Genomic DNA, 25,333 nt, shown 5'->3' with positions numbered 1-25,333 from the left:
GATACAAGAAGTGAATCTTTACATATTTCACAGGATAAAGTGATTTTAAAATTGATTTGAGATTTTTATTGCTCACTTTCAAGGTCTTTGCACCTAATACCTTGATCTCAGTTGGAGATGATTCACACGGTTTATTTTTTTGTGGACTTCTCTCTGATCTTTTCTTTTTTCCTGTCACAGTCAGATTATCCCGTTTTCGGCCCCTCAGGATAAAATATACTGTGAGTTTGAGCCGTTTCTCCCACGCTCTGTGGAATGTGTCTTATGTAAGTTCACAGTTTTACAGACAATGTGGTAAATACAGTCTGTGCACACACAGAGAGTCCAGGAACCAGTTCACCTGGTCTGGGGCTTTCTGTGTGTAAATGAATACCTGGTAATTATTCAGGATTATAGACCATATGCACAGTGGGAAAAAAGTAAATAATTAAATCTTTCAAAACAAATAATGACCCTAAGTTTCTCTACAAGATTGGGATGAAGGTTCAGGATGAATCAGCATCTGGGTTTGTTGATGTTGAACTAAACTGCAATGAAACAGCAAAAACCCTCACTTTAAATTAACCAAGTTAAATATATATATATATATTTTATTAGAATACGACTACTACTCTTATTTTTGTGTTCTCTGTCTATACTTCAATTATATTCCATATTTATTCTCTTCTTTTCTTGATCTGTAATTATTCTGTTCTGCTTTATTACCAACATTTCCTCCATGTGGCTCGATAAATTATTTTCTAATCTTATGAACTGTTTGTAAATCAGTTGTTGTAAATTGTTGTATTTTACTGTGATAAACTAATAAACCAACGGGTCAGAACATCCTGAACCAGTGAGAGTCTGTGGTCCTTTAATGGTTTATGAGAGTGGTCTCCAAAACAAGAACCAGATAAGAGCCTGACACGGTGGGAATCCTCCAGATGTGTCGTACTCGCTCGGCTCTCCTCACTTAACCAAACTCTACACACACGGTTACACACAGACTCACTACAACAGACTCACTTTCATGACTAATGGTGGAAGATAATCCTCGGACTGTCGGATGAAGAGAGCTCCCTCCAGCTGATTTAATAAGAAGTTCTCCTCCATGGCAGGTAAACACTGAACTACATGAGACTCAACACCTGTGTCTCATCCTGCTCGTTGACGTGTTGTGTTTGTGTTTATGTTTGTGTATGTGTTGGTTCAGACCGGGTGTCCCTGTTGGCTGCTGGTCTGTCTCTCGGCCTCCTGACGCTGCTGCTGCTGGTTCTGCTGTGGTTCTGCCTGTGGAGGAGGAAGAAGAAGGACCAGAGTCTTTACCAGGAGCTGCCGTCCCCGGTTCCTTCAGTCCCATCCGGCTCTGCTCCCGTCATCCAGGTGTCTCAGTGCTCATGGACCACGTCAGTAACACACAGCTCTGGTTCTACTCATACAGCATTATCTGTAGTTGAGTGGGTTTTTAGTACAATTTATCAGAATCTTTAACTAAGATAAACGTAGAGTTAAAAAAGTGTATAAAGCAAATGTTATAAAACTTAGTAATTGAGTAAACTTGGTTCCTTAACTTTTTCCCTCAGACCCAGTGAGATCCCGTTCACTTTGCCTCCTCGCTTCACTACACGAACTCGGGGTGAAGTGCAGACGGAGGAGGAAGAGGAGGTGAAGATGAAGATGGAGCCGCAGCACGACACACTAGCCCATCGAGGGTCACTCTCAGTGAGGAGTGGGTCATTATTATGTTTTTATTTTAATTTAAATTCAAATGGTGGGAGACTTCATTTAATTTAAATGCAATTAATAAAAGTCGTGTAGATAGATCAGTCTGGAACAAAGTGGTGAGGTGACTATCAGACCATTTAAAGAAATTATATTATTATAAATAACCTGAATGTAAGTCAATCACATTGGCTTTAAAACAAATCCTTGTTATTCAACAACTATTTCAGTAATAGTTTAGTTTTTTTGTAATTAAACTTTTTTTTATCGGTTCCAGATTCTCAAACGTCAACATTTGATTTTTTGGTTATAATAAACTTTTATTTAGCAATTGAACTTTTGATTGGAGCTCAGGTCACTTGAACTATGGGAAGTTTAAAATACATTTTACGACCAGATAATCAATTAAGGGAATAATCTGTATATTAACTGATAATGAGAACAATCTTATTTGCAGCCTTGTGTTCATTCCTCATATTTTCAACCGGCCTCCCTCAGGTTTGTATCCGGTGGGGACGCTCCTCGCCGGCCTCTACTCGGTTCCTCCTCTCAAGGAGGTGGTGGCTCCTCCGCCCGGCATGGCCACCTGCCTCTGCTTCTCTGTGGAGTACCGACGCAGCGGCGAGCAGGTTATGGTCACGTTGTTCCGTCTGGGCAACGTCCCGCCTCGTTTCCACGGCAACATCACGCTGGTGGAGCTTCGGCTTCTCCCTGACGACCGGCGGCCCCGCCAGGCCAAGGCCCGCGGCTCGGGGCCCGACCCCGAGTTCAACGACTGCTTCATCTTCCAGGTGAGGAATCCAACACGATTTAGTTTGGTAAATTTGTCACTGATCCTCACACAGAGTTTGTTTCGTCCTCAGGTGTCGGGAGTGTGTGTTCCTCGGAGCGTCCTGAGTGTGTGTGTGTTGAGCGTGGAGCAGAACGGGAAACGCCACGCGGTGGGCAGGGTGCTGCTCCCCCTGGAGGGCGAGCTGGGTCGGGCCGGACGGGTTCTGTGGAGAGACCTGGAGACCGAGGACGACACACAGGTAAACGACATGAACCTGTTTGAGATGGACGACACGTCGAAAGTGAAGCCAAATCATCTTGACTGCCCCCTGGTGGTAGGTCACAAACCACGGCCTCCGTTAGTGGATGGGACATGTAAATACTGCGGTTCGATCTGCTGATTGGCTCCAAATGGCGCCAAGAGCACAAGATGGAATATCTGAATGAACGCGTCGTCCATCTACACATGTACACACACACACACACACACACACACACACACACACACACACACACACACACACACACACACACACACACTCATAGTCGCTCATCTTCATCCCTCCCAGAATTCAGAGTTGGGTGATATGCAGATCTCCCTCAGTTACAGCCCGACTCTACAGCGCCTCTCTGTGGTGGTTCTAAGAGCTCGGGGCCTTCAGCTGCTCACGGACGCAGGTAAAGACGTTTGTCCGAGTTCCATTTTAAAGAAAACTACATCGATAAAACTTGTGTGTCGTCGCAGGTGTGTGTGTCCAGGTGAGTTTACAGATACACACTCAGGTGGTGAAGATGAAGCGCAGCTGTACAGTGACAGCAGACACCGAGCCGCACTTCAACCACAGGATGACCTTTAAACTCCGCGTGCAGCACCTGGACGAGGCCTGTCTGAGCTTCCAGCTGCAGCAGCCGACCGACGTCCCCTCAGGTGAGAGGTCAACCCGGTGCCTAACAGGAACCTTTAGATTTGAACTTGTAATTTGATGTGTTTTCACTCTGCTCATGTGTTAATGTTTGGTCCCAGAGCCTCCGGTCCTGCTGGGAGTTCTGGTTCTGGGGCCCTTCATGTACGCCAGGGGCCAGCAGCTGCAGCACTGGATGGACATGGTGAACACGCCACAGGAGCCCGTCAGGCTGTGGCACAGACTGAGCAGGGCCACTTAGCACATGTGTGATGAATTAATAAAAAATGTTTTGTTTTAAAGCATGAATCAAATACTTTCATTATTTTCAAACCTCCATCTGAGCTCAATGAAGGAATTTGGGGATTTTACAATATTTGAAACACCCATGAAACTGAAACCTGATCGATCGAGGGACCATAAACATTCGGACATTAAGTTTCAATAAAATTACAGCGACTTAACTTTTTTTAAACGACCATTGCCTCTATAGAGTCCTATAGTTTAAAAATCTCTTCCTGTCTTATTCGAAAGATCAACTATATCAATCAAGAGAAATACCATAACTTAATTGACAAACCTGCATCCAGAATAATTCCGTGAATTTAATTGAAATGTGTTTTCATTGTTGATTCTCCTCTAGCTGTTCCACAGGCAAAGTTACCTTCTGTCCAGCAGGGGGCGCTCTCCTCCGCTGTGTTGGTGAGAGCAGCTGCAGTTTGAAGCATCGAGTGAGGAAGCAGGAAGTGTTGTCAACGTGTCAGAGTTAAAAACAGTTTTCAGAGGATTTAATGTTGTTCAGACGTCATGAAGATAAATGAGAACATTTCACTGGAGGGACACAGAGTCCTGCTGGTTCCTTACAATGAGAATCACGTGTCCAGGTAACGAGGCTCTGTTTACTCTCGTTACATCTGTTATTACTTCTCATCATCTTCGAGTTTGAATTGATCCTTTAAAAGTCTGGCTTTAACCTTTAATCATATGATAATAATAACATATATATATTAGCAACAATAACACTCTTTATTCAGACATTCTATTATTTGTCTTCTTATTATCACCTGAGTTTGAATGATCTGACTTTTTCATTTAACCTTCACTCCTCTAATAATAATAATAATCTTTATTTATATAGCAAGTTTACAAAGTGCGTCACAGACATAGAAACTGCTGATCCGCGTTTCCATGGAAAAAATGTAAAAAAAAAAAAAACGTGTTAAATAAAAAGACAGATGTCCCCCCCACCCTGGCTTGGACTGCCACACACCCTCCTCCAACCACTGAACATTTGAACATTTGTACATTTGCACTGACTGTTACTTTTTTACAACTGTATTACCCCGCCTATAATGTATTCATATTTATATATATTTATATTTTTATCCTGCTCATAGTGTATTCATCGTCCTTATATCTTACAATTCCTGTTAATACTGTAATATTCCATATATATTTCATACTGTACAGATCCTATTTATTTACATTTTCACTTTAATATGCACAATACTCTGCACCTTTACTGCCTTTTTTTTTGCACTTCTGGTTAGACGCTAAACTGCATTTCGTTGTATATGTACTTGTACTGTGCAATGACAATAAAGTTGAATCTAATCTAATCTAAACACTCATCATTCCCATGGGAACCACCAGTGACGCCTGCTGATGAATGTCCTCCTCCGTTGCTGTTTCCAGTGGAACCAGCAGCTGTGGATGAGAGAGAAGCTTCATGTTGAACGTGTTTCTGATCCAGCTTCTCTCTGCTGCTCTCAGGTATCACCAGTGGATGAAGTGTCCTGTGCTGCAGCAGCTGACGGCCTCCGAGCCGCTGACCCTGGAGCAGGAGCACGCCATGCAGAGGAGCTGGAGGGAGGACGGAGACAGTGAGGACCCGTCTGTCTTTCATTAGAAGAAAATAATCACAGCTTTTATAATTACAGCCTGAATCAGTGGTTCTTAGTCTGAAGCCACCAGACAAATGATTTAATGATTAAATTAAACGTAAAATCTCAATACTGCCAATTTAAAGTTGTGTGTTTTTGCTTCAAACCAAAGTTAAATAGCTTTTAATCAGTTTTTAAGACAGTCTTTCATCTTGGCTTAATGTTCCTGAAGGAAAAGCTGTTTTTGATTTGATTTGGTTGTCTTTCTTTGTGCCAGAGTGCACGTTCATCATCCTGGACAAGGAGCTGTGGACGGACCCCAGCGTGGAGGAGGTGCAGTGCATGCTGGGAGACGTCAACATCTTCCTGACGGACCCCACGGACCCGTCCTTGGCTGAGCTGGAGGTCATGATTGCAGGTGAAGTGTTAATGTCATGAAATGTTTGAAATCTGCCTGTTTTACATGTCAACAATTTTCCTGCATGTTATATTGAGAAATACATTTCGGCACAGAATGTCTCTGATGCTGATAAAGTTTGTTGTTTTAAACCAGAGGCCAGTTACAGAGCGAAGGGCCTCGGGAAGGAGGTGACACGCATGATGATGAGCTACGGTGAGCAGCCTCAGAAGTTTTAAATAACTTCAGATTTAACTCTGGTTTGATGCTGAATCAGTGACTGTTGTCTTCCACTAGGTGTCACCAAACTCGGGGTCAAAAAGTTTCAAGTGAAAATCGGGCTGGACAACGAGATCAGCGTGGGCATGTTCAAGAAACTTGACTTCCAGGAGGTAAGGAGACTCACGTGCTCCGGCTGTGAACACCACAGCTCTGTCAGTGGATGTTAACATAGTGTGTGTTGCAGGTGTCGGTGTGTAAGGTGTTCAAAGAGGTGACCCTGGAGATGACGGTGGACGAGGACGTGCGGACGAGGCTCCTGAACGACACGGCCTTCATGAAGGAGAGGGACTACACACAGGCCTGCAGGGACAGACAGGAGCTGCTCTCACAGTGACACGTGAAGACGTCTCAAAGACTTTGTGAAGGAAACACCCGGAGACCAGACTGAAAACAGATGTTTGCTTCAAACACATGCAGCACAGTCCTCTATTTAATGTCTCTTGTCTGTAACACTATGATTCCTCAAACCCTGCAGAGGTAACTGAGTACATTTACTCAAAGTACTCAACATAAATAGTTTCAAGGTGCTGGGATTTCTGCTGCATCGTTTACTTATATATACATTATATACTTATATATTCTCCTTCTCTGCCTGGAGGTACCAGTTTCACTATGTGCCCACATCAGTATTGTACTTGCACGTGATTATTCGATGACTATGTTTTGTAATCTGATTTTAAAAAGGAAAATCATGTAGGAAAAAGAAGCGTTTCCTTTTGTATCTCTTGTAACATTTGTGTTTCATGTTTGTCCAAACTGCAGCATCAGGCGACACACAAACAACAAAAAGACAAACTTGACAATCGTGTTTCTTGCTGTGCAAAAGCCATTTAATGACGCCGACGATGAAGCTGTACAAAGGCAGCGATTTCAGAAATCAGCAACTGAAACCAAAAGAAAAAAGGAAGTAATCCGTCCGCGGTCTTTAATTTATTCATTTTAGATGTTAAATAAAAACCTCTGTAACCGCTGCACTCTTAAAGAGCCGTACTGCTATTTTTACAAGTGATTCCCCTTAAAGAACTAAACAGGTCAAGTTCATCCTGCAGCTGAGATTCGAGTGATGAGTTTGCTGATGTGTTTCTGTAAATTGAGAAATGATTAGAAAGCTTTGTGTCCAGTGTGATGGGTAGAACAACAGAAAACCAGTGACAGAAGGGAAATGGGGAAAATACAGTGTGAAGCATGATTTGATCGAACAGGGATGATTTCTAGCTAAAGGGCAAACTCATGCAAAACGTTTGTGAAATTTGTTTTAGTGCAGTGGACAGGAAGTTTCCTCCGATGGACAGGAAGTTCCTCCAGTGGACAGGAAGTTCCTCCAGCGCCAGACTGATACCAGATTTTTAGGATCAATATCAGACATCGGTCACGATATATTTTCATGTTGAGATCAAATCTGCTGGTGCATCAGTTTGGTTCCACTTTGCATTAGCTGCTTCCACTGATGTTAAGACTATAAAGACGCTTGTGAAGCTCGGAGCTCTACATTCACACAGTCTGACGCCGACTGGCGGAGGCACAACTCCGACTGGCAGTGAACACGTGGCTCCAGTGCAGCGGACAGGGCCACCGGACATTTAAAAACATGCTGTAGTACAAAGAGGATACAAGCGCGACAACAATTCCATAGGAATTTAAGACGATTTGAACACATTTGTCCGTCCCCCTTCCTGTCTTCCCCTCCCGCCAACACGCTGAGAGGATGCAGGGTTGCCCATCTGAATGAAAATCATGATTTCAGCGTATTAAAAAAAAAAAGAAAATCCCAGGATTCATAGAGTAGCTGAAAACCTGCAGGTGTCAGTTTTCATGTTTCTCAGGTTTTTTTAGTTCTTGGACGTTTGCGTGGATTCAAGAAACTCCTTCGCAGCAGACGACAGGTTGTGCACCAGCTGTCTGACCACGCCCTCCTGCTCCCTGGCCCAGGAGAGGCCGTCGGCCACGGCGATGTTGATCGGCACGCACACGTCTTCCTTCCTCAGGTCGGTCAGCTGGCAGGCGGCGGCCACTCCGGCCAATCCCAGCAGCAGCAGGAGGAGGAGTTTGAACAGGAGGCCGAGGAGAGAGCGTCGAGGTTTAGGAGCCGATATCACGACAACCTTTTTATCTGCTGAGATACAACAAGTGTCACGTTAAACTCAATATTAACAAATCAACCACACTAATTAAAAGCCTATAAAGGTCTGTTATCATCATGTCATCTGTCAGCAGAAGACAAACATGGCAGACGTCTGTTGTCCTCACCTGCCGCCTGTCCGTTCTTCTTCTTCTTCTCCTCGCTCTTCTTCTTCTGTTGTTCCTTAGCAGCTGCGGCCGCCCTCTGAGCGTTGTACTCTTTCCTCCTCTTCTCCTTCTCCTCCGCCTTCTCTCGCTTACGCACCTCCTTCTCCTTGGCCTCCCGCTCCCTCTGCTTCACCTCCCGCTTCCTCTCCAGCTCTGATTGGAGAAATAAGAAATAAAATTAGATTGAGTCAATATTCTCTTGCATATATTATTTTACATTTAATTTAGGAGGAAGTTAAAACCAAGAATTGTGATAATTTAAGGTTTGATATAAATATATATTGATCGAAATACAGTTACACAACTTGTCTTGACTTTATTTCAAATCCCAAATAAAAAGATTTCCCGGCACAAACCTTTTTCCCTCAGAAGACGCTTCTCTCGAGCGCGATCGACCTCGTCCTGAATCTCTCTCATGTGCTGCAGAACCTGGAGAAGAGAACAAGAAAAACAGACTTTTAGTTTGAAACACTCACGTGTGACCTGGATGATTGATCGCTCTTCACTTCTCCGTCACCTTGGAGGAACATTGTTTGCACTGCTTCTCGTCCAGACAGTCTCCTGCTGCCTTGGCCAGGCCGGCCTCCAGAGGGTTGTCCTTCAGATCCAACCACCTCAGACTCTGGAGAATGAAAAACAAGGAAGCCACTTCACACTTCATGTTGTTGAAGATAAGCAGAGCAATAGAATATATCAGGAATAATCAGCACTAGTTCAAGTAGATAACCAAGTATTTACCATTAAAGACATAAAGTTAGATGTGTGTTAGATTACTGTACAGATATGAGAGTGTTATTGATCTTCTCATCTAGCTTTTCATATCCAAACTACAAATAAACTTGTGGGCTCTCACCCTGAGCTGGGAGAAGCTGACGGGCAGAACATTCAACTTGTTGTTGTACAGATCCAGATGTTGAAGGTACACCAGGTTCCCTAGGTCGTCTGGCAAACAGGTCAGCTGGTTTTTGCTCAGATCCACCTTGATGAGGTGGGTCAGGTTGCAGAACTCTGGCTGCGCGAAAAAGAAACAGAGTCAAAGAGAAATGAGCATCAGAGACAAGGTGGTAAAATGTGCAGAGGAGCCAAATCACAGGATGAATGAAGAGTGAGAAACAAACTGAAACAGAATGTTAGAGGCGGTAGTTCCCAGACTTTACTGAAGTAACAGAGAGACTTAAAGAAACTGACTTAAACTCACATTAATCTCAATTTAACACACATCAAAACTGACACTATAAAACCTGACTTCACTTCTTTAAGACTGAAGCAGATTGGAATATGAAATGTTATGTCCCATGTGTGTACGGTTGTGTTCATACTCACAGGGAGGGACGTGATGTTGTTGCAGGACAAGTCCACAAAAGTCACTTTGGGGAATAGAGCCTGTCGGGACAAATCACAACATGAGTTAATTAACACATTGTATTTCCTCAACATCCTCAAAAACCTTCTCCCTTCTCTGGATGTTGGTGGTAAAGCTTCCATATGAGCTTTATACCCAATTTGCAGGTTCCTGATGTTTTCAACAACTTTAACTGAATCACGGGTTTGATGGATTTCTACATCGATGTCTAAAGATGATTCTCGCAACTCCTTTTTGTCAAATGACGACTGAATGAGTCCAGTTACATGAAACGTGCACTGATTTAATGATATATTAACATTTTGGACTCGTTAACTTGAAGTAACTGAGAACTGCAGTCAGATCAATGAAGTGGGAAAAAAAAAAACATGCAACATCTGGAATAAACTGCACAAGTATAAAGTACTGCGAACTGGAGTAAATGTACTTCGTTACTCTGCTCCACTGTGTAACTTTACGTTGCATTGAAGAGTTTGAACATGTGATCAGTCTGGTATAGGACCGGTATAGGACTAGTGTGGGACTGGTATGGGACCGGTATAGGACTGGTATGGGACCGGTACAGGACCGGTATAGGACTGGTGTGGGCCAGTATAGGACCGTTGTGGGACTGGTATAGTCCCACCAGAGGACCTGTGTTGGACCGGTATATAGAACCGGTGTGGGACTGGTATGAGACTGGTATAGGACCGGTATAGGACCAGTGTGGGACTGGTATAGTCCCCGGATAGGACCGGTGTGGAATGGTATAGGACCGGTGCGGGACTGGTATAGCACCGGTGCGGGACCGGTATAGGACCAGTGTGGGACTGGTATAGTCCCGGGATAGGACCGGTGTGGAATGGTATAGGACCAGTGTTGGACTGGTATAGTCCCGGTGTAGGACTGCTATAGGACAGGTGTGGGACTGGTATAGTTCCGGTGTAGGACTGGTAAAGGACCGGTGTGGGACTGGTATAGTCCCGGTGTAGGACTGCTATAGGACCGGTGTGGGACTGGTATAGTCCCGGTGTAGGACTGGTAAAGGACCGGTGTGGGACTGGTATAGTCCCTGTATAGGACTTGTATAGGACCGGTGTGGGACTGGTATAGTCCCGGTGTAGGACTGGTAAAGGACCGGTGTGGGACTGGTATAGTCCCGGTGTAGGACTGGTAAAGGACCGGTGTGGGACTGGTATAGTCCCGGTGTAGGACTGCTATAGGACCGGTGTGGGACTGGTATAGTTCCGGTGTAGGACTGGTAAAGGACCGGTGTGGGACTGGTATAGTCCCGGTGTAGGACTGCTATAGGACCGGTGTGGGACTGGTATAGTCCCGGTGTAGGACTGGTAAAGGACTGCTATAGGACCGGTGTAGGACCTGTGTGGGACTGGTAGAGTCCCGGTGTAGGACAGGTATAGGACCGGTGTGGGACTCTACCAGTCCCGGTGTAGGACTGGTATAGGACCTATGTGGGACTGGTATAGGACCGGTATAGTCCCGGTGTAGGACTGCTATAGCACCGGTTTCCTGGGCTGCAGAGCCCGACACTCACCAGCTCTCGGACCGGGACCTCGGTGAGGTTACACAGGCTCAGGTCCATCTCGTTCCCGCTGACTTTGTCCCTCAGGTTCAACACTCGGCTGCTTTTACTCATCCTGCGGGTTTGACAGGAGTACACACTTCAGAGACAGACACAGACACCGGGGGACACTACTTGAACCACCGGGGGACCCGTCCCTCCAGCCCCGGGACCCGAGCCCCCTGCTCACCTGGTGCTGGAGCCGCCACACGACGGAGGAAGGAAGGAGGAGAATCGAGCAGCTTCTGGAGACCAGGAAAGTTTGAGCTGCGACCCGAGCGGATTCTGTCTCAATGGAGACACGTCACTGCTGGAGCAGGGAGAAGAGCAGCGGCGGCCAGCAGCGCCCCCTGCAGCCCCGGAGGAGAACCACACACATACCGACACCTTCTGGGAGAACTTTACCGATAGTTTGTTAAATTATGATCATTTGTTTTAAGAATGAAACGTTTATTAGGCTTCAAATGACACACGACACATAACTATATTATTTAATATTTAATTCCAACTGCACCTTGGTTAAGAAGATGATGTCTAACAAAACCACCGCCACCTCTAGTGTTTGAATAAAAACAAAGAATGTGGGTTTAGTAGCACTTACATGTATAACTTATAGTTTGGCTTCCTTGATTCTTGTTGCTCTGGGTTTGTTCCCTCATGGTTGAATGCACTTATTGTAAGCCATTAAAATTTCATAAAATAAAAAAGGTTTTGTAATGCATCTATAGATCTGCTCTGTAATAAAAAACATGGAAACATTCCTCTAACTTTGATGTGAATTAAAAGCAATGCACATGGACACAGTGTATATCTACAAGGGTAACATACATTTTGCTTACACTAACATGCTTCATTTTCAATAATTAATAGATTCCTAAACTACTTTATTCATAACATGGCAAATAAATGAGTCCCATCAATACCAGTAATTTCAGGAGGATTATGATGTGTTCAGCCATTTACCCTCTTACTGCATTAAAGCTGCATCAGAAACTATAATTCTGTGTTTTTATTATTCATGCCCTATTAATACAGGTCATAGTTCCAATTAAAGAACATATAGATTAAAAATAGTGCAGCAGAGCTGAGGTAGAACACACAGAAAGCCTTGTTGATTCTTTGAGCCACTCGGGTCCAGTATCCAGGTTTCGGTTCTTCTTCTCTGCTCTTCAGGAACAGAGTCAAAGCTTTTATCTCGTCTAACAGCTTTTCTGAGACGTGACTCTCCTCCATCAGTCGGCTGCTGCTATTCTGAAAAGCAATTTACAAAGAGTAGACTGAGGTAAACAAATAAAACCATTATCAGGCACCAGCAGCATTTGATATTCATAGTTTTGTTGATATCTCGTCATAAGAACCTTAACATTTTTAGAGGATATGATTATTATCCTAGTTTAAGTCAATTCACATCACCCATGTAAAAAAGAAAACTCATTAAAACTCCATCCACACATCACTGTACAACATCAGTACTTATTATGATTTTATTTAAAAACTTAGCTCTAACCTCTTGGACAACATTAGGTTCTGAAGCCCTTTTACCAGGAGACCGAACTTGGAGACCGAACTTGAACTTGGAGTAAAACGGTTTATTTGAATCTGAAAAGATGCATCCAAGACAAAACATGGTTAATACACAATTAAAATATCACAATGAATCAGCTTCCAGGTCAAATTCAAATCATAGACAGAGAAAAAATGATAAAATAGATCATTATCATAGTCAAAAGTCCACTAAATGCTTTATGTTTCATATAAACAATTTTCCATCAGTGGTAGGATGTTATAAAGTACATTAACTTAGTTACAATACTTCGTAGTATACTTCAAGTATTGTAGTTAGTTTTAGGTACTTTTCAATTTTAATCCACAACATATATAAGCAAATATCTGTACTTTCTACTGTACTTTGTGTGACAGGAAGTGAATTGGTTGATTGATCCAATCAGAGCGACCGGGCTACTTGGGGATAAAGTCAGAATACCTTTGAGTATATTTAAAGGAAATACTAAATTACTTTTACTCAAGTAGGAAAGTTAATGTCGTACTTTACTACGCCTTTGTCTGTTTATTAACTTTTACTTTGGTGAATTTCTAGATATATATATATTATGACCATTCTCCCCTTCCTCACAATTGCATGAGATGGATTTACCTCGTTTGTCTTCCCTCAGGCTTCGGCCTTCCTCTTCCGTCTCGTCACCGTCTCGTGGCGCCGAGTCTTTCTGGATCAGATACATCACTAGAACCGTCTCCATGAGGCTGAGCATCATCAGAGAAAAAACCCCGATGCAGTAAACCGCTGAAGAGAGAGGGCCGCGTCATTTATACAGATAAAGATCCACACACTGATCCAGAAGATTGTGAGCTTCTTTACCGATCAGTGGAATCCTGTTTGACGATGACGGCAGAATGTCATTCAGAATAAGCTGCATGACGGTGATGGCGAGCAGCACGGTGATCTTGAAGCCCAGCTTCTCGCCGCCGCTGTCCGAGATCATGAAGGAGGACAAGTCCAGACAGAGTAAGAACAGGATGGGCAGGATGAAGTTGACGATGTAGAGAGCCGACCTCCTCTTCATGTTGATCTGTTGAATTAAGTTCAGCTGATTGACCCACACACTTGAAGAAAGACAGAATTCAAACAGCAGCTTTGTTCCACTTACTGTGTAAATGACCGAGGTCTGGTTGTGCGTATAAGGTTTCTCTGTTATGCTGGAGACTGTGATGTTGATGAACAGCCACTCAGACTGGATCCTCATCACTTCTCGAGAGTCCTCAGTGATCTCTGCGGAGTTGAGGTAACGGACCAGTTCGATTTCCTCGTCTCAAGTGGGAGAAAAACACCAAAACGAGATTTTAATTAGGTGTGTAAAAAGAAAAACATGTGGCTCCCTCATAGTCGGTCATACATTTCCTCCATGTTAGTGGATGGGACCAAATAAAAAGGTCAAGATACATTTTTTTCTCAATGATGGTTTCTGTCATTTCTAGGTATCATCCCGCCGATATATGTTTAAGTGCTCATGTTTCAGGTTTTTGGTTTTAATGAGATATTTGATGTTATAGAAATGGGGTGAATCATCGTGATTGACAGCTGACACTAGTGTCCATCCTCACCAGAGTGAATGAATGACTTGAAGGTGAGGTTGCAGCTCTGAGTGTCGAAGGGGAACTTGTAAATCTCCATCCTGCAGGTGCTGGTCAGGACCAGATCATTCACAATCTCCACGTATCCCCGATGTGTAAGGCTGACATAAGGACTAGGAGGGGCCGTGTCCCTCTTTGTCCTGTTTGACAAGACAAAAACACACAGCGTCTCAACACAAGTGAAAGTACACAATGAACTATGACCAGTTTACTGTGTTGACTGCAACTGCAACATAGCTACGGAAATTAATTTCATGTCTTAATCCCTCTACTCCTTTGGATTTCTTGTATGAACTTAGTACTTCAAATACGTCATTCGCCTTCCTGTATAATCAATTAATCAATCAATCAGTCAATCAAACATTATTTGTATGGCACCTTTAATATAGGTCAGTGCAGATCAAAGTGCTTCAATATTTACTGATGATTCAATACCATAAAATAGATAAAAGCAAATATTAAAAAATAAATTTAAAATATGACATAATAAAATGGGATTAAAAGACATTCTAATAATATTAACGGACATAAAACATAAATAATAATAAATGATAATTACTCAAAGGTAAGTTAGTCATAGGGGCTCTGTGAGTGTGAGCACATTCTTTAAAACTTACATCTCCACAATCGTGATATCTGGCTTCCAAATTAATTCATTAGGAATGGACAAAAATTCCATTCCACAAAACTCTTCAGGATCCCAACTGATGAAGTCATTTTTCCACCACTGCAGAGGAGAAAAAGCAAGAGGCAGAATTCAATCGGACAAAAGCAACATCAGAGTTTTCCAACAGAGCAGGAGAGACGGAATTCATGAAGTCCAAAAGTCCTTTGGTCCTCGAGGGGAACTCACCATTGTGATCCAAACGTAAGGGACGAATTTCTGGTCCTTCTCTTGCTACGAGGAAAAGATTCACGAGTTAAAAATCTGCTTCAACAGCAGGGTTTCAAGGTTGTGAGGTAAAACGTAAAAAAGATCGTGAATGTCTCCAAATACTATAATAAAGAAAAACAATATAATGAGATCATGAGACTAATGTCAAAAGTCATAATATCACCAAAGTAAATCTGTGATTCAATGAGGAAATAAAGTAGTGTAGAAAAAAATGATGAAATTTCAAGAATAAAGTTGTGATTTAAATAGAAAATAGACATAATTTTTCTAAAAAAGAAGAGAGGCAGCAGTGATGATCTCTCAGGCAGATTTTAAAAGTTTTTTTTTAAATACCAGAATTTCCCTGTAAGTATGTTGTTACATGGTAAACTGTGAAAACGCAGACGACGACGCTGATCCCCTGATATTTCTTTTCTATTTCCTGTAAGTCAGGATATTATATAACTTCATTCTCCATCCTCCAGGCAAGTGGGGACATGACAAACTTATTGGAGTAAATTATAAAACATTAATCTTCATTTGAAAGCTCTCGCTTCCTAACCACATACAGGATGAGTCTAATGTGAGGCATAAAGATAATGCACATAAATGGCCACCAGATATAATGTGATTCTGTGATGTGAGAGACAAACAGAGAAAACAGACCAATGCAGCCTTCTTGGACATTAAACAATTATAATGACAACTTACCACTTCTAGAATGGCATAGAGCAGCAAATCCAGGTAGACCTTTGTGGGCGTCTTGTAGTTTTTAACAGGTCGGTTCATGTAGAACATTTTGGACCTTTGGGTGAGGTTCAAGTGGTCTAAGACATCCTGATAACTGCAGTTCTGCTCATCAGCGGACGCCCCCCCTGCAAACAAGACACATTAACCATCAGACGATGGTTAATGTGTTAATGTATAAAGAAATTATTGGGTCCCGGACAAAATATCCTGACTAGTTTAGGGGATCCTCTGACTTTTACCTGTAGCGCCACAATGAGGTTTGTGGTTCTGAGTGAAATATAATTGAATCTGGTGCTAACGAGCCTGGTAACTAGCAACACTAACAAGTTGAACATGGTAGAACTAATGTCTGGGAAACATCAGCACTTCAGCCGCCGGATAACCACAGACCAGTAAGTGCAGCTTTACAGACCTGTAACCAGGGCCTAAGTTCTACATCATTAAATATTCATCCCACACGTGAACATTTGCAGTTATACGGAGTTTTTGTGGTGACATGGATCCATTATGAGAAATTCGGATGTTGGCGATAGCGAGGACACTGCCCCAAATAAATGTTATCATTAAATTCTACATGTTTGCTACGTCCGAGTCAAAGTTATACATGCTGTTCAAAGCTAAACCAGCAGCTTCCTCTTTTATTTTTCTAACTGTTTTGTATTTAACTGACAGAAAACAGTATTGATTTTGATAATAATAAGTCTTTATTTAAATGTTTGTTCCTCTCTGTAGAAACACCCTTCAACCCGACAGCTTGTTCTGGTTTCCAATTAACCCAATTCCTAGTCTCCACGTAATTAAACTGTGGGAGGAAGCACCAAGAAAAACCCACAGACCCGATAATCAATAATCTAGTTTGAGTTAAATTCAAAATAATTTATGGAAAACACAGGGCGCGGCCGGAGAGCAAACTGAAGAGCACGGACACCTTGGCCGCCAAGACGAAATCCTCACGAATTAAAAACTGCAAACATGTTCAGAAAATACAAGAAAATATGAATATGTGCACTTTAATGAAAGTCTCCTTTTCCATTCCTCTAGTTGATTCTTCATCTCCGGGTTTAACTTCCACAAAAGATCCAGATAACATTGATTCTTGAATCAGATATTTTCACTTTGTCGATTATAATGAACCTCTAATGAAGAAATAACTAGAAAAACAGACCTCTTCAGAGTCACTCAGGACAGGAACCTTTTAATAATTAGGCATGAGTCCGAACTGACCACAGATGAGGAAGAGAGCAGTTTCAATTAAAAGCTGTTCACATCGAGGCCTTTGGATATTTAGGATAACGTAGATAATCAGCTTCGACTCAGACGCCACAGGACTCACCTGAGAGGAGGAGCAGCAGGAGGAGGACGCCACCGAGCATCACTGGCCTCAGATGTATCAAAGTGTGTGAGACGCGTGTGCAGCAGAGGATGGAGGCAAACTGACTGTTTGACACTAGTTTTGACACTAGTGGGAAACTTGAAGTGGGCGGGGAAAAGTAAGGGATCATTCCTCTCTCTCATACACACCCACACACAGACACACACACATATACACACTGTAAAGAAAGATCTATTTGCTGTGACTTTTTAGTTAGAATGTCTTCCTTAAACCAAGGCAAGGTTTAAGCATGGGAATAATCATTTAAACACTGCAGCTAGGTTACACATCGAATTCCATTCAAAATATACACATTTTACAGCAAACAAGAAAGGACTACTTCCACCAGCGGAACGAGACTATTTCAGCCTGTTCACGGCCTGTTAACGGAGGCGGAGCAATACAACACTTTACTCTGGATGGAGGAGACCGGTTAGGTGGACAGAGCCGTGCAAGGTGAGTTCATCTATATTTTAATTGAGTTAATCTCTATATTTTTTTTTATTAATCGTAGGTGCAGTAACGTAAACACAGTAAGTATGTAGGTTGTGCTTTTTAATAGCCTGGAAAAGATAAATTTGTGGCATCGATGAGTTAGCGATAACACCCCCCACACACACACACACACACCCCCCTGCTATGGTCGACAAATTTAAACGGGCCCCTTTGTTTAAAACGTGTAAAAAGTTAAATATATAACTAACTGGTGAAGTGTTTGATGTGACCGTAATATTCGGTGTGTCTTTCAAGTGCGGCTGAGTTTTTCTGCTGCACTCTTCAAGCCGAACAGGAGTTAGCTAGTTAGCTCCTAGCTAGCCACTTTCAGTCCAAGCCTTGGACTAGTTAGCTACTAGCTAGCCACTTTCAGTCCAAGCCTTGAACTAGTTAGCTACTAGCTAGCCACTTTCAGTCCAAGCCTTGGACTAGTTAGCTACTAGCTAGCCACTTTCAGTCCAAGCCTTGAACTAGTTAGCTACTAGCTAGCCACTTTCAGTCCAAGCCTTGGACTAGTTAGCTACTAGCTAGCCACTTTCAGTCCAAGCCTTGGACTAGTTAGCTACTAGCTAGCCACTTTCAGTCCAAGCCTTGGACTGAAAGTGGCTAGCTAGTAGCTAACTAGCTAACTTCTGTCTTGTCAGGGTAACTCTGGCATTACTCTGGAGGTTCAAGTTCAAACAACTTTATTTATCCCAAATAGTGTGCTGCGTGTTTGCACTCAGAGCCGATATCAGAGCAGAGGCGGACTTGGTCATGTTAAAATAATATGTTAATGTAAGACAGGAGTAACAAAGTTTATCCAGAGACGGTACAAAGAATTGTTAAAACTCCTGTTAAACAGGCAACAGAGCCCGCTCCCTCCAGTCAACTCCACTATGTTTTGCACAGACATGCGGAGCGAATTAACTGAAGACGATCGTCAAATAAAAATAAATGTAAAGTTTTTTTCTGTGAGAGACAGGTAATTCTGTGCCAACTCAGTACAGCATAGAAATCCTATAATTTGTTATTCGAGCACTGATGTAGTCATAAAGCATGTTCTCTTTGTTGCAATAATATATATATTTCTTTGTGTTTTTATTCCTACAGCTCTATACCGCTCTTATTTTTCCCTCACTCATGCCCTTTTCTCTGTTTTTTTGTTGTCTATCTGCTTCGGTTAATCATAGAGTTCCGCAGAATTGTTGCCAAAGACCTGCTGGAGTCCTTTCCTGGTGGACTCGATGAGTTGGTGCCCAGTCTTCTACAACTGTACAAAGCAGCTGCTGCATCGGGCAGGAGGTTGGCCCTGAGCAGCATTCTGAATTGTCTTCAAAAAGAGGTATGTACTGTGTAGATAAATATTTCCTATCAAAGAGTACTAAGATACTAAGAGATTAGGATTCTATCTTGTGTATTGCATTCACCTACTATTACCTGGTTTTTTTTAGGACACAAACCAAAACCAAAGAACAGCTGCCCTACTGTGGCTAAGGCAACATTTGTCTTGTTCATAAGAGGTTTTACCATACCCAAAGCAAGCATAATTTTCCTCACAATGTTCTTTCATTTCAAATCCAATGTATATAACATTTAACTCTTAAAACACAAACTATAACACTGTCAGGCGGTATAACATTGTTGAAAATACATTATTGGATCCTACCGGTATTAGTAACAGCCAGGACATTTTATTACATTATTGGTCAAGTTCTGACATTATTGGGTTTTATTACATTTGCAGGAGTTATATTATTTATCATTGGTTGATATCACAGCCTTTCAGTCCCATTATTTTCTCACTCACTCACTAGACAGTTATAGACTTTATTTATTAGAATGGCCATGATATTTTAAACTTGGACATGTAAGTTAAGATGTGTATGTCTTTATGTCTTCAGGCTCATGGCGAAACCCTCGATGTGATAAGGGCAGGAATGGAAGTTGGACTACTGATTGGGCATGAAGGTCCTCTACAGGATGCATTTCCTTTGGATGTCTTTAATGTGGCTGTGGTAGCAGAGGAGAAGATCATCCTACATGACATCAGAGATGTTCCCACTGCCTTTGCTATGCTACTTGAAGCCATCTACTGCCTTAATCTTGAGTACCCGCGAAATATGAGGTACACGTTTGAGTTCCTTCAGAAGGTCATCATGAGCATTAAACCAGACCAATGCTCAGCAAGAGTCCATGGACTTAGAAATAAACTGCTTAGATATCGCCTGTGAACAAAAAGATGTGAAAAGTGTGTTCAATTAACACATGTGTTGTGGATGTTCAGTGTTCAGCATTTTTTCTTCATATTGAGGTTTTAATGAACCTGTTGTCTCAGATTGTGTCATTGTATAACATGTCTCATATTTGCCTTATTGTACTCTCTCTCTCTCCGTCTCTCTCTCTGTCTCTCTCTCTGTCTCTCTCTCTGCCCCTCCCCCCTACACACACACACACACACACACTTGTCTAAGTTTGAAACTGGTAAACAGCTAGTTGGTAGTGTTCAGCATTTTTCACCATATTGAGGTTTTAATGAACCTCTTATCTCAGATTGTGTCATTGTCTGACTTTGACACTGTGGTTAACTGCTAGTTGGATGGCATGTTATCTGTTTGAGAACCCAATGTATGAGAACCCAATGTATGAGCTTATATATATATAATAAATGTTGTATTTTTGGACAAATGGAAGAATTCTGTGTGTTCTATCATGTACCATAAAAGTTATAACAAATTTAAAATTTAAATCCTCAAGTTGAAATGGGAAGTTGTATAAACATAGTAAGTTATTTTAACTCAAAACTGTAAGTTACAATAATGCAGAAATGTGTGTTTGTTCAACTGGCTAAGGAAAGTTCTTTTAACTCAAAGTATTAAGTTGAGACAGCAAGTGATAAAACGTTAAATCAACTTTGACAACTTATAAAACAAAGTTGAGTCAACTACAACAATGTTGTACAATCAACTTTTTAAACTTTAATTTCTGGGTTGAAACAACGATAAACCTCAAGTTGAGTTAACACGTGTTTTTAAGGCAGCAGGTGAACTTTCATTTGCAAGTTTAACTGAATTGAAATGTTTTGCAGTGCACACACACACCCACATACACACACACACTGTCACGGGTATGGTGAGGACCCAAAAGCAGCACAGGCAGACGAAATCTCAGTCGGTAATGACCTTTATTATTTACTGCACACTTTAACAGTTCATACAGTGGCAGGGTGAAAGTCTTGGCTCACAGTGATCTTCTGCGAGATCGGTGAAGGAGTGAGCCTGGTGTTGCTGACTGAAGGCAAAGTCACAGCATGTGGATTACCTAGTTGGCAGACAGGTCCAGTGGTGAGCTGAGTAGCCACAGAGCCGAGCAGGTGCGTAACCAGGAGGGAATAGGCGAAACTTGTGGTCGAAGACAGAAGGCTGAGGTAATATCCAGGGCAGAGACGAGGCAGGCACGTCGGCAACAGGTGATCAGTCCGGGGAAAGAAACGCTGGAGGTCAGGCATAACACAAGACAATCTGGCACTGAAGCAGAGACAGGAGCATGCTTAAATGCAGCCAGGGCTGTCACAGGTGTGGAGAGTTGGCCTGATGAGGAGGCATGGCTAACAGGTAGAGTGGAGCAGAGACAGGTCAGTGGAAAAATACCAGCAGACATGAGATGAGCAGACTGTGACAGAACCCCCCCTCAAGGGACGTCCCAAGACGAATGGACCAAACCGGGTGGGAGGCGGGGCCCTGGAGGAGGGTTAATACTCGTCCGAGAGTCCAGCGTCCATCTCTACCTACATGGTCTCGGGGAGAGTGTCGTCGTGCTCCTCAGAGTAGGGGGGACCCGCCCTGTCCTCGACGTATTCGCTTTCATTCGGGGACTCCGATGGAGGATGTGGTCTGGGAGGTGGCCTGGTTCTGGACGTCTGGGTGAGGTTGAGCGATGGAAATCCCTGATGAGGGTGCGGTCCAAGATGTTCCTCCCAGGGACTCAGGACCTTTCTTCAGGGCCGTAACCCTCCCAATCCACCAAGTGCTGGAATCCCCTCCCACGCCGGCGAGACTGCAGGAGGCAACGGACAGTGTAGGAGGGGCCTCCATCGATTAGGCGAGGAGGCGGTGGGGGCGGAGCGGCAGGAACCAGGGCGCTCTCTCGGACCGGTTTAACCTTGGAGACGTGAAACGTGGGATGAACCCGCATGGATCTAGGGAGTTTGAGCCTCACTGCCACCGGGTTGACGATCTTCTGGATCTCGAACGGGCGAACTTTCTGACCCGGCTGGTAGTCCGGGGCCTTGGAGCGGTGGCGATTGGAGGCCGCGGTGTAGCGGTCAGTGGCCCGGAGTAGAGCCGCCCTGGCTCGGGTCCAAGTCCTGCGACAACGGCGGATGAAGTCCTGGACAGAGGGGCAGGATGCTTCTCTCTCAAGTGCAGGAAAAAGCGGTGGCTGGAACCCATAGGTGCACTCAAAGGGGGAGAGACCGGTGGCGGAGCTGGTCAAGGTGTTGTGGGCGTATTCTACCCATAGAAGCTGTTCGGACCAAGAAGTAGTGTCTTGAGACGTCATGCAGCGTAGTGCCGTTTCCATCTCCTGATTCTTGGGTTCGGTCTGGCCGTTGGACTGGGGGTGGTACCCCGAAGACAGGCTGACGGTGGCTCCCAGGAGCGAGCAGAACTCCCTCCAGAATACTGAGGCAAACTAGGGACCCCGATCAGAGACCACGTCCACTGGGATGCCATGGAGACGGATGACGTGGAGGAGGAGTAGTTTAGCCGTCTCTTTGGCAGATGGAAGTTTGGGCAGGGGCACGAAATGTGCCATCTTGCTGAACCGATCTACCACTGTCAGGATAGTAGTGTTGCCGCTGGATGGTGGTAGACCGGTGACAAAGTCTAAAGAAATGTGCGACCAGGGACGATGAGGCACAGGAAGAGGATGTAGAAGACCGGCAGGGGCTTGATGAGCCGGCTTGTGCTGGTTGCAGGTGGGACAGGCATTGACGAAACCCCGAATGACCTCATCCAGTGATGTCCACCATAACCGGCGCTGCACGACGTCCTTGGTCCGTTGGATCCCTGGATGACAGGTAAGTTGAGTGCTGTGGGCCCATTGTAGAACCTCGGACCGGAGGTCAGGCGAGACGAACAGACGGTTGGGAGGGCAAGCACTGGGTCCGGGCTGGTCTTGGGCAGCGACCCTGACCTTCTCCTCTATCTCCCAGGTGAGTATGGCCACCAGACGGGAAGAAGGCACGATAGTGTCTGGGTCGGTCCTGTCCCCCTCCTCTTCCGAGAACTGACGGGACAGGGCGTCGGGCTTGACGTTGCGGGACCCCGGTCGATAGGAGAGGGAAAAGTTGAAGCGGGTCAGGAAGAGTGCCCATCGAGCCTGGCGGGAGTTCAGTCTCTTAGCGGACTGGAGGTACTCAAGGTTCTTATGGTCAGTCCATACCAGAAACGGCAGTTTAGTCCCCTCGAGCCAGTGTCGCCACTCTCCCAAAGCCAACTTGACGGCGAGGAGCTCTCGGTTCCCAATGTCATAATTCCTCTCTGCCGGGGTCAAACGTCGGGAATAGAAGGCGCAGGGGTGCAACTTCTTGTCGGAGGCCACTCTCTGGGACAAGACGGCCCCCACTCCCAAGTCGGAAGCGTCCACCTCGACCACGAACTGCCGTTCAGGGTCCGGCATTTGGAGGATGGGGGCCGAGGTGAATCGTGTCTTCAGGGCCTGAAAAGAGTCATTGGCGGCCGTGGACCAGAGAAAAGGCACCTTGGAGGAGGTAAGAGCTGTGAAGGGGGACGCCACCGAACTGTAGCCCCTGATGAACCTCCGGTAGAAGTTGGCGAAGCCCAGGAAACGTTGAAGCTGCTTGCGGGAATCAGGGGCGGGCCAAGTGGTGACGGCAGAAACCTTGGCCTAGTCCATCTCAACGGTCCCTCTCCCTACGACGTACCCCAGGAAGGAGACAGACGAGGCATGAAACTCACACTTCTCGGCCTTGTTGAACAGGGAGTTTTCCAGGAGACGTTGGAGGACCTTCTGGACGTGATGTACATGTTCCTCTCTGGAGCGGGAGAAGATCAGAATATCATCCAGATACACAAAGACGAACCTGTTGAGCATGTCCCTGAGCCTGTCATTAACCAGAGCCTGGAAGACAGCAGGAGCGTTGGTGAGGCCGAAGGGCATCACCAGGTACTCGTAGTGACCGGTGGGGGTATTGAACGCCGTCTTCCACTCGTCCCCCTCGCGGATCCGGACCAGGTGATAGGCATTGCGCAGGTCAAGCTTGGTGAATATGGTGGCCCCCTCTAGGAGCTCGAAAGCTGAGGAGATGAGAGGCAGGGGGTACCGGTTCTTGACGGTAATGTCATTTAATCCACGATAATCAATGCAGGGGCGGAGTGTCTTGTCTTTTTTCTCCACAAAGAAGAAACCGGCTCCAGCCAGAAACGAGGAAGGGCGGATGATGCCCTCCGCTAGACCGTCATTGATGTATGTCTCCATCGCCCCCCTCTCAGGAATGGACAGGGAATACAGGTGTCCTCTGGGCGGGGTAGCACCGGACTGGAGGTTGATGGCGCAGTCATAGGGCCGATGTGGGGGAAGGGAGGTTGCCTTGGCCTTACTGAAGACCTCCCTGAAGTCCAGATACTCAGCCGGGACCCCCAGCACATCGGTTGAAGAACTGGTCCCTGGATGACGAGGAGAGTGCAGGATGTGAAGCTGGAGTGCTTCATGGTGGTTTCCGGAAATTAACATCCGTATAGGCGCTGTCAGGTGTGTCACAGTTCCTAGAAGTTGACCATCCAGAGCGTTGGTGGAAACTGGAGCTGGCAGGGGAATCTGACCGACACCCAGCTGCAGAGCTAGGTTAGAATCCATAATGTTGACATCAGAGCCAGAGTCAATGAGGGTGGCGAGGGTCTGGGATCCCTCAGGCAGTAGCAGGCGGACCTGGCACAGGGATCGTGGGCTGGAGGAGGAGCTAGATGTATGACTCACCAGGAACTCCTTCCTTCCTGGTGAGCCCGACTTTTTAGCGGACACCTGGAAATAAAGTGTCCCGCTTGGCCACAATACAGGCAGAGGTTCCCCTCGCGGCGTCTCCTCCTCTCTTCTGGAGTTAGACTGGCCCGACCCACCTGCATGGGTTCAGGCTCCCCTGAAGACTGGCTGCCAGAAAGCATCGATACCCCGGAAGCCGCTGGTGACGGGGCGGGCTGGCGTCGTCCCGCGAGCCCCTGATGTTTCTCCCGCTGTCTCGCTTGAATGCGACGGTCGATGCGGGACGCCAGCTCGATGATGCCGTCGAGAGTGATGGGAAGTTCGTATGAAATCAGTTCGTCCTTAATGTAGTCAGCCAGCCCCATCAGGAATGCGTCGCACTGGGCAGCCTGGTTCCACTCACTGGAGCTAGCCTGGGTGCGGAAGTGGATGGAGTAATCGGCCACTGAACGAGACCCTTGATTCAGACCCAGAAGCCCTCCAGAAGCGTGCGGACCTCGGGAAGCTTCTCCGAACACTTTGCGGAGCTCAGCGGCGAAGTGGTGCCGAGTCTTTCGCCATCAGA

General features: G+C 44.9%; 3 protein-coding genes and 1 pseudogene across 4 annotated transcripts; 2 read left to right on the top strand and 2 right to left on the bottom strand.

The window, feature by feature from the left end:
• Positions 1-1,090: 1,090 nt before the first annotated feature.
• syt15 (synaptotagmin XV) lies at positions 1,091-3,636 on the top strand. The gene is made up of 8 exons (XM_061095379.1): positions 1,091-1,097; positions 1,193-1,385; positions 1,563-1,708; positions 2,200-2,492; positions 2,565-2,732; positions 3,042-3,150; positions 3,218-3,400; positions 3,497-3,636. The coding sequence occupies exons 1-8, from the start codon at positions 1,091-1,093 to the stop codon at positions 3,634-3,636; spliced, it is 1,239 nt and encodes a 412-aa protein (XP_060951362.1).
• A 474-nt stretch (positions 3,637-4,110) lies between these two features.
• On the top strand, positions 4,111-6,897 carry nat9 (N-acetyltransferase 9 (GCN5-related, putative)). The gene is made up of 6 exons (XM_061094483.1): positions 4,111-4,258; positions 5,148-5,257; positions 5,535-5,675; positions 5,811-5,870; positions 5,952-6,046; positions 6,121-6,897. The coding sequence occupies exons 1-6, from the start codon at positions 4,182-4,184 to the stop codon at positions 6,268-6,270; spliced, it is 633 nt and encodes a 210-aa protein (XP_060950466.1). The 5' UTR covers positions 4,111-4,181; the 3' UTR covers positions 6,271-6,897.
• Positions 6,745-11,448, bottom strand: lrrc59 (leucine rich repeat containing 59). 2 transcript variants are annotated; one of them, XM_061094481.1, is made up of 8 exons: positions 11,337-11,448; positions 11,120-11,222; positions 9,546-9,605; positions 9,076-9,234; positions 8,740-8,844; positions 8,579-8,651; positions 8,184-8,375; positions 6,745-8,049 (listed from the first exon to the last, which is right to left on the bottom strand). In XM_061094481.1, the coding sequence occupies exons 2-8, from the start codon at positions 11,219-11,221 to the stop codon at positions 7,766-7,768; spliced, it is 975 nt and encodes a 324-aa protein (XP_060950464.1). In that variant the 5' UTR covers position 11,222; positions 11,337-11,448; the 3' UTR covers positions 6,745-7,765. The 2 variants fall into 2 exon arrangements, with proteins under 2 accessions (XP_060950464.1, XP_060950465.1); XM_061094482.1 differs by having other exon boundaries at positions 6,745-8,046.
• A 724-nt stretch (positions 11,449-12,172) lies between these two features.
• LOC133028181 (5-hydroxytryptamine receptor 3A-like) lies at positions 12,173-25,133 on the bottom strand (annotated as a pseudogene).
• Between the last annotated feature and the right edge of the window lie 200 nt (positions 25,134-25,333).

This window comes from Limanda limanda, chromosome 21, assembly GCF_963576545.1.
Source record: "Limanda limanda chromosome 21, fLimLim1.1, whole genome shotgun sequence".
Taxonomy (NCBI): Eukaryota; Metazoa; Chordata; class Actinopteri; order Pleuronectiformes; family Pleuronectidae; genus Limanda; species Limanda limanda.
The sequence above is the reverse complement of the archived record's forward strand: the minus strand, read 5'-3'. Positions and strand labels throughout refer to the sequence as shown.